The sequence below is a fragment of the Cariama cristata genome, unplaced genomic scaffold, assembly GCF_000690535.1.
Source record: "Cariama cristata isolate BGI_N322 unplaced genomic scaffold, ASM69053v1 scaffold33021, whole genome shotgun sequence".
Lineage (NCBI taxonomy): Eukaryota > Metazoa > Chordata > Aves > Cariamiformes > Cariamidae > Cariama > Cariama cristata.
The window spans coordinates 1522-10103 of NW_009601527.1; the positions used below are offsets into that span (position 1 = coordinate 1522).

An 8582-nucleotide genomic window follows, 5' to 3' on the forward strand; every position below is an offset into this window, starting at 1 on the left:
TTTATTCCAGTGAATTTTTACAGAATTGAATCTTTAGTAAACAAGGGGACTAGATACTTGTTTGCCTCTGCAGTTAGCTCATTGGAGGACAAAGCCATGTATTTGATTTGGAAGCAGAGCTAAGTCCAGGATGCATCACACCATAAGCTGCTTTCATCTGCTCCGAGTACAGTATCTTACACTTTGAATGGAAAACTAAGTGTTCAGTGTGTTAAATTTTCACCTGTTAATTGTATGATGCTTTACAAAAAGGAAACATAGTAAATGCCAAAATCTTTCTTGTGTTTTATCTCCTCAGGACGAGTTTTTAGATGTGATCTACTGGTTCCGGCAGATCATTGCAGTTATTTTGGGAATCATCTGGGGAGTAGTTCCACTGAAGGGATTTGTGGGAATAGCAGTGTAAGGCTTATTTCCTTTTCTGTCTCATGCACTTTCCCACATTTGGACTTTACTTGGTGCCTGGTTTAAAGTTGTGCTATAAACAATGGGCTGGCCAAATGCAGTCTCTGCTGTGCATCTTAAAGCCTGTGTTGCATTCTGGACTGTTAATTTGTCATGAAATTCATACAAATCATAACATGTCTTCATCAGCCTCATTCTCTCCTCAGCCTGATTAATGCTTTTTAAAATTATTATTTATTTTATTATCATTAAAGGGGGCAAGGGTAGAAGGAGGGAACGAGAGGTTCAATTGACTTATGAAGTGTCCTGTTCCTGCATGTGTGAATAAGAGCTGTGAGTATGGTGCCTGGTGTGGCCACCTAAGAGATAAGGCCCATAGAGAAGAAGGGGTGACAGTCCTTCTTTTTGAGTCAGGAGCCCTCTTCAGAGAGGAGGGTCTGTTAATAGACAAGAGAGGCAGCTTCCCTTTGAAAAATAAAAGGTTTCTTCAGAACACCAAAGACCACAGGTGACAAGCAGGCAAAGTGGCACCATTGGCAGTGCTCCTGCAGCAGTCCCAGCTTGCTGAAGCAGTTCTTTCAGCCATGGTGCTGGGGGAAGGCAGCACCTAGAAGGGTATGTATGCACTGGATCCCCACTGAGATATGGGATTCCGGTCACCTTCCAGCAAGGGTCCAGAGGCTGCAGTGAGCACTCTGAGTTATGAAATGAAAATTTGTTTGGCCCTGGCATGTGCCTGAAAGTCTCTGGAAGGACACCAGAGATGGGAAACACAGCCCTGGTCTCTGAACACTGGGTGTGGGAAGATGCTGTGTCTGTTCTGGGGAGGCTCTGCAAATGTCTCTGCCTAGTCAAGGTCTCCTAGTCAAACTCACAACCTCACAGCTTTTATTAGGCGAAATTGACTTGTCATCTTGTTCCTCCTCCTGAGTGTCCTGGCTGTGGCAAGAAAGTGGAGCGAGTAGCAGCCAGTGTCTCTTAAAAAAAAAAAAAAGTGAAATTTAGGGAAAAGGGGCTGTAAAGCAGTGATGCTCCAAGAGGAACTCAATAGCTACATGCAAACAGGTAAATCTAAATTGCTCCCAGTAACAGATGTGGAGTAGCTGAGAAGCATTGTTCTTAGTCATCCATTAATTCACAAGGCACCTTCAGGCACCTAAGCCAATTCCTGTGCTAAATGTTAATAAGAAAAAAAAGTGATATGGTGTACTAAAGTGATGTGGTGTACTAGTGGAAAAACTAAAAGCTGCTAGAACTGTGTGCGTGTTTTCTCTGTGGTATGCAGTCGCACAGCTGCTCACAGCTTGCTGCCAGTTACTAAATTTGTGAGTATGTCTTCCCATATTGCCCTTCCTACACAGCTTTCTTTCCAGGAAATGTGCCTGTGACTTCCCACGTTGCCCCAGCCCTAAGTTGGGGTGGTGTAAAGCCAAACGTGTCTAAGGACAAACAGGAGGTCACGTTTTTTCTCTCCGTTGCAACGTAACCGTTGGCACAGACTGAGAGTTGTCTCAAGTGGAACCCCAGTGCTATGGCTCTGAGAGTGCTGTTGAGTCTTCTCTGGCTCTCACATCTACATCACTACGTTTGGTCATGCGACGGTAACAGGGATCTAACACTGAGCACAGAGGCTAACAGGCTTCCCTCTTAGCAGCCTCAAAATCAAGTAGCACACACAAGGAATTTGGATTCTGTGTGGGAGCAGAACTGCTGCTGATCTGCAGGGTAGGAAAACTTGCAGGGTTTGCAGATCTGCTGATACTTCCAGCTTTTGACTACTGTCTGTTGAGCCTTACTAGGAGTAGGTTGTGCCTTGTGAGGTGAACTTTATCCGAACCTAGCATGCTATGGCAAGCTGACCTGGAGGTGCTTTTTTAAGGAAGTGACTGCACTGCCTGGGAAACGTTGCAGGAACAGTGTTCCTCTGCTGTGGATGAAAGACGTCTCATTGCTATGTTGCAGTATGGCATGTTGGATACCTGCACCCTGTATCACTGAAATGATAGTTCCTAATCTCTTTCTTCCAGATTCTGCTTGATTAATGCTGGTGTTCTGTACCTCTACTTCAGTAGCTTCCAGCAGATAGATGAGGAGGAGTATGGCGGGACATGGGAGCTAACAAAGGAAGGATTCATGACATCTTTTGCACTGTTTCTGGTAAGGCCTGTTGCTTTCTTTAAGTTAATTAGTGAATTGTGTTGGTACACTTTCTGAGAGAAAAGACCTGGACAAAAAGCAGGTGAGGTGGTGCGCGGATAGAAGAGAGATGTGTTAACGTCATCTAATAAGTGGAGTTGATTGGGAAAAAAAATCCTCAAATCTGATGGCTACTGGTTACAAAATACAGTATTAATGCCTGCAATTCCTCTGTAGGAAAGGATGTAGGAACAGGCAGCTGTACTTTTGCATCTACCACTTAACTTTTATGTCTTCCCATCATCTGTCCCATATATCCTGGTGAAGTTTCATCTAGAGCTACTTGCACCCAAACTGCTGTTTTGGGTGTCTTTGTTTTGCCTTTACTCCCCTCCCCCAAGTCTTGGAATACACTCAGCACTTGATTTGGTGGTGTTCCCAAATCACTAGGGGCACTGTGGTGGGATTTTAATGTGGAGAGACTAGTCACTCCAGAAGGCAAGCAAGTTGAATGCTACTGTTTGTGGTGCATGGTGATCCTAACATCACTCTGAGACAATCTCAAAGTTGAATTCAGTCCCCATCCTCTATTGAGAGCAAGGCGTGAGGCTTGTTTTCTGTCAGAACCCTCTCCAGAGGCATCAAAATAACCTTCACCTCCTTTCCTCTCCACAGGTTGTTTGGATAATCTTCTATACTGCCATCCACTATGATTGACACTGTCTGCAGCTTTTTGCCTGTTAAATCAGTCGTCAGTAAATCGAGAAGGTTTTAATAAGTCGTAGTCTCTAGTGGACTGGTGGGAAGGTGGGGGAAGTCAAATCAACTCCCTTCTGTACCAGCGGTCTGATGAGCCTGGAAGAGCCCCAACTCTTCTGCTGGAGAAGTCCACCTCCATTTTATATACCCATTAATTGTTGGAACTATTAAAAAGCCATTGGAATATTTGGAAGTGGTTCAAGACTGTTCACATTTGGAACTTTCTGTGACTCTAGGCAGTAACTCTATCAAACTCCTGTGTGCTGAAGGTTGAATCTGTTAATTTAATGTATGTATGCCCTTCTGTTTGAAATCTGTCATTAAATCCTGACTTGTCTTCCATTGTTGTCCTTTAGACAAACAGTTTTTAAAAAGCAGTTGTAGGGTACGTGGGAGGAAGGCATTGCAGCATCCAGGATGAGTTGAGTGGCTGTCCTTAGCATGTTTTTGTAGTAATCAGATCTGATTTGATTAAACAGACTGTGTTGTTACCATTTCTAATACTTTTTGGTTTACTTGCAAATCGGTTGTTGACCAGAATTTTTAAATGGTCTTTGCTGAAGACAAATTTTTAAGCAATTTTGCTGGAAAGAATTGTGATTCATTTAGTTAACGAAGGTGTATTCAGGAGGCTTAGAAACTCCACTGCATTCCGCTAGCCTGACTACTAAGTTGCCATTGCATACCTCAGAGCTTAGTATCTTGAAGAACAGTCATTCTGGAGATACCCTTTTAAATGTTAAGCATTTAAGTTCTCTTTTTTTTTTTTTTAAGCTCTTGAATTCAACTGCTCCTTGTTAATAAATGCAGGAGACTAAGACACAATCGAGGCAGCTATTATCTTAAATGCAGAATTACTAGCTTGCAAATCAGGCAGAGTATATAGCCTCTGGTTTGTGAGGTGCTTTTTATGAGTTGATCACTTTGTAGCTCAGTTCCTCCCTAGTCATGCCCTTTTTGGGCATCAATGGGAGAGTTTCTGCTTTAAGATATTTTTAAGGACGTGTCTTTCAGAAATAGTTCTTGGGAAACAGGCACAGTCCTTGTTGTCGTCAGAGGACCTTGTAGTCTTGTTGCCATGTGGTCCTTGCTTTTCTAAACAACAGCTCAGGCACCCAAAAAGAGTCCTGACCTAAAGCTGCCTTATAGTGAGGAGTTGATAGTTTTAGTGTGCTCTTGCTGAAAGTCTGCATTGCTTCCTTGCTGATGGAAGTCCCACAGTCTGATTCTCAGATGTGAGTATACAAAGCCAGGGATCTAAATCTCCAGGTGCTGAGCTAGAGCTCCAGAATTGCCCACCAGTGCAGGCCTCCATTCTTACCAGGGAAAATGCTGTCTGTTCTTGGTGGAAAAAACACACCTGGCTATTTTAGGCCCTTGGGATGCCAAAGGAAGAGTGCAATAGCAGAGAGCTTCTGCTACTCATGAGTTGCCAATTTAAGTAAGTGATTGCAAATAAAAACTTCTATATTTTCTCCTCTCCATCCCCAAACTTGCTCAGTCTTTTAGTCTGATACTTTGTTTTCCTCTTCTTTCAGCTGAAAGCATTAATTTCCCAGAAGAATTGCATAGCCTGCTAGTTTTAGCTCACCCTTTCCTACTGGCATCTGTTTGCACCTTAGCTGCTCACAGCCATCAGTAAAATCATTGTATACTTGAAATGCTCTAATAAATGTCGCCTGGATAATCCACTGTGCAGCTTCTATATCCTCTGGTCTTTGAAGTTTTGTAAAATGGTGGGAGTGTGGGATTCCTTTAAGAGTTTGATTTTGGGTGAATGTCTAAGCCAATGGCTATTTGGGATTCTCAGGTCTCTTGTGCTGCAGAATTGAGTCCTGCCCTTCTAGAAGGGGCCAGAAGCATTTGTAGTGGAAGTAATAGCTAATGCTTAGATCCATGCTTTGACGGGTGACAGGTGATTAAGCAGGTTAAGCCAAGTGTTGCCTCTATGTAAGCTGGTCTGCTCCTTCAGCAGCTGTCCCTGCCCCATTACACACAATTATGGCAGAGCCACTGCTGCGTTCCAGAGCATCCGAGTCCATTCCAGAGCAGGACTTCAAGCACTGCTGTAAAATGTGCAGAGCTGGAGAGTTGTTTACCTGCCCCTTTGCTTTATTCCTTGCTTGCCTGCAGTCCTGCCAGCTGAGTTTCTTGGTCTTTGCAGTTCTCTGCAGTTCTCTACGTTTCTAGTGGCTGGAAGCTGAGGCAGAACCTGAGTTGAAGAGGATCATCTGTTGAGGAGGATCACAACCATGCGGAAGAGACATTGGTCTTTGGATTTCCTCAAGGCTCCTGGTAAACAAGTTAGTGTGTGCAGTTGCTCAGCCGCAAGCTTTTAATCTCTTGAGTTTTCTGGTTTAAGGGGCGCCTCAGTGGCTAGAAGCAGGTATCCCCAGTCCTCATCACGAAGAGAAAAGCTATGGTGTCTGCCCCTGAAGAGATGAGGTTAATTTTAAGAAGCTCAAGTGGGTGTGGCAGCCTGTAGAATGGAGCTGAGCATCTTGCAATGATGAGCACTGTAAAACCAAGGGTTTTTTGCAGAGACTTGAGAGATGGACACAGGGATGGTCTAGCAGGGAGCATGAAGTTGAGTGCTAGGAGGACAGAAGAGCAGCAGCTGACAGGGGTAGGGGCTGCACTGGAGTAATGGGCTTGGGCTGCACCTCTGTCCTCAGCAGTTTTGGTATTGGCACAATAAGCATGCTTGCTCTGCAGTCTCCTCTCCTTGAAGGGCAGGGGACTAAACCAATGGCTGGTGGGGGTCTGTGCTACCATGGAGCAGCAACTCAGGTAGAAAAAGTTCTTTCCTGTGCTGCAGAGCTGAGCTGTGGGAGTCACAGCTGTCAGGATATGGTTCCACCAGGAGGCTGCATCCTTATGGGGTCTACATGACGGTGCAGAGAAGAGGCTGTACTGCCTGCAGGCTCTGTGAAGCTCACTGCTAGCTGCAGACCTGGAGGAATATCACTTTGGCTTTCAGCAAAAAGCAGCCAGTCCCTGGCAGGAAGGAGAATGAAGAGATTCCCTGGCCTAAACTCACTGTGAAGAGAGGAGCCAAGCGTGTTCTGGTGTGGAACTGGCAGAGACGTTTCTTGTGGTCTTTCTTGGGCTTCAAGGTAATATCTGTTAAAACTTTAATGCAAGTTATTTTTGGTGTTAAAGGGAAAAACAGTGTGGGTGCAAAGATGTGCTAACAGATGTTGGGAGGCGGCTGTGTGGGTGGGCATCTTGTGTCTTGGCAACATCAGTTGTCAGACCCCAGCTAAAAGAGCTGCTGCCCGCTGCAGGGTAGCTCGCTCTGCAGGGGGGGATGGCTGAGCAGCATGATGTAAATTTGTTAACTGTGGTTTTGGTCCAGCAAGGGAATGTTGCTGATGTCACTTGTCTTTAACCGTGCTTGGGATGTCCATAAAGCGAGTGGTGCTTGTTGGGGCTGGGAGCACGCCACTGAGGAGCCTCTGACCCCTCCATGGAGGTGTCATCATCTCTGCATTCCCCCAGCTTGATTTCCAAGCTTGCAAAGGCTGTGCTCACCGTTGCTGGGATTCAGCTGCCTGCAGGTAGCAGGGCTGATTGGTTTTGGTTTGTCAGAAACATAAGAGTAGTAGAGGCTGGGTTGGTCCAGTGCAAGCAGGGTCTCAAAAACCCAAGAAGCAGGAAGTAGAACTTTTGTCTTCAAGCACTGTTAAGTCACACATATATCTGACAACTGGGGATAGTGTTTGCTGAGACCTTCTGGGACAGTAGTGTTCCTGCCCACACTTCTTAGGGTGTTTCATTTCAAGGATGTCTGTTAATACTCTGCCAGGCAAATGAGTGGAGGAGAAGGCAATGTGCGCAAAGCTCCTGGCCTTGGAGGAGCTGTTTTGGTGGGGAAGGGATCACCTCCAGCTGCTGGGGATGGGAAGGCTGGAGAGAAGTCTGAAAAAGGAACAGTCTGAGACCGGCTTGCAGAAGCCAAACTATCCTCCCACAAGTATTTAGTTAATAACTGGCAGTGCCCATTATGCCTAGGCTCCTGGAGGGCACTAGCAAAACCTTGCCACTGCCACAGCAAAAGAAGGTTTACATCTCCCTGTGTAAAGGAGCGTTGAGTGAGCTAGTGGAGCTGTTCACGCAGGAAAGAGCAGGGGGCATTAGCTGGCTTGTTGGAGGATGAGAAAGTAGGACACATCCCTCCCAGGTGACTTCCCCAGGGCCAAACAGCCCAGCGCTCAACACGCTACATCTCCCAAAACAACAGATGTCCAGGATAGATCAGGGCAGAGGATGGATTTTTCAGATCTGGCAGCTGAACAGCCAAGTGCGTGTGCCAGGCTGAGAGGGAGAGGCTGGTGTCGTTGAGGGGGGAAGTAATTTGCACAAACCTGAAGCATTTTGTTCCACCCAGAATGAAACAGCCTCTTCCATCTTCCAGTTGTTTCACTGCTGTATTTTAGGTCAACCTCTGAAAGAAGTGTAGGGGGCAAAAATGAAATGTTTCAGCCAGTTTGATTTCAGAAATGTCTATGCAAGCCAGGCCTCCCCTGCTGTATGTGTTTCAATCAAAACTCTGCCAAATGGGAGCTGTTGGTAACGATAGCTCAGCTTTGCCCCAGGCACGGCTGGTTCCATGGCCCCAGTTTGGGCTCTGCCTGCACCCACCTGGCTCCACGCTGGCCGGCTGTGCTACCTGGCAGCCTCAGCCTGTCCTGACACACATGCCAGTGCTGCTACAGCCAGGAGCAGTGAGAGCTGCTGGTGCCAGGGCTGAGCCTGGCCAGCTCCACCTGCAACAGCAACCCAAACCTGTTGTGCTGTAGGGAGGACCACAATCCTCAGGTCTGATCTCCAGCCAACCATACACGAGAGGTCCACGTTGGAAGCCCAAGCCCGCTGTGAGAGAGCACACATGGGGCTGCTCTGTAGCAATGTCACGGTGTATCTTGCTGATGGTGTCCCATTGGGTGCTGGACCACCCTTGCCACTGTGGTAATGGGTGACATAGCAGGCATGTGAGCCTCCCTGCTAGAGGTTGGCTTGAATAAGCAATGACAGAGAATATGTGCACATCCCTTGGAAAACTCTTCTAGCCTCTTGGAGACTGGACTAAAATAATCGATCCCGCTACCCTGGAGGCTTGGCCCGGAAAGCACATGCCGCTGGGCCTGAGGGAGGCCAGGGCTGATCCCTCCTCCCGTCCCTTCAACTGGCTGTGACCCAGCGTGTGGAGCAGGGGACAAGGGCGAGCGCAGACCTGCAGAGCTTCACCCGGCTGGAGCCCAGATGAGACCGGCCCTTCT

At 46.8% G+C, this 8582-nt stretch overlaps 1 protein-coding gene across 1 annotated transcript; it reads left to right on the top strand.

Moving 5' to 3' along the window:
• Nucleotides 1–200: 200 nt before the first annotated feature.
• LOC104156992 (uncharacterized protein C20orf24 homolog) lies at nt 201–3640 on the top strand (the record flags this gene model as incomplete). Its single annotated transcript, XM_009710495.1, is given in 3 exon segments — nt 201–402; nt 2433–2562; nt 3217–3640. Coding segments are annotated over 3 exon segments (374 nt in total), but the record flags the coding sequence as incomplete, so codon positions are not given.
• Between the last annotated feature and the right edge of the window lie 4942 nt (nt 3641–8582).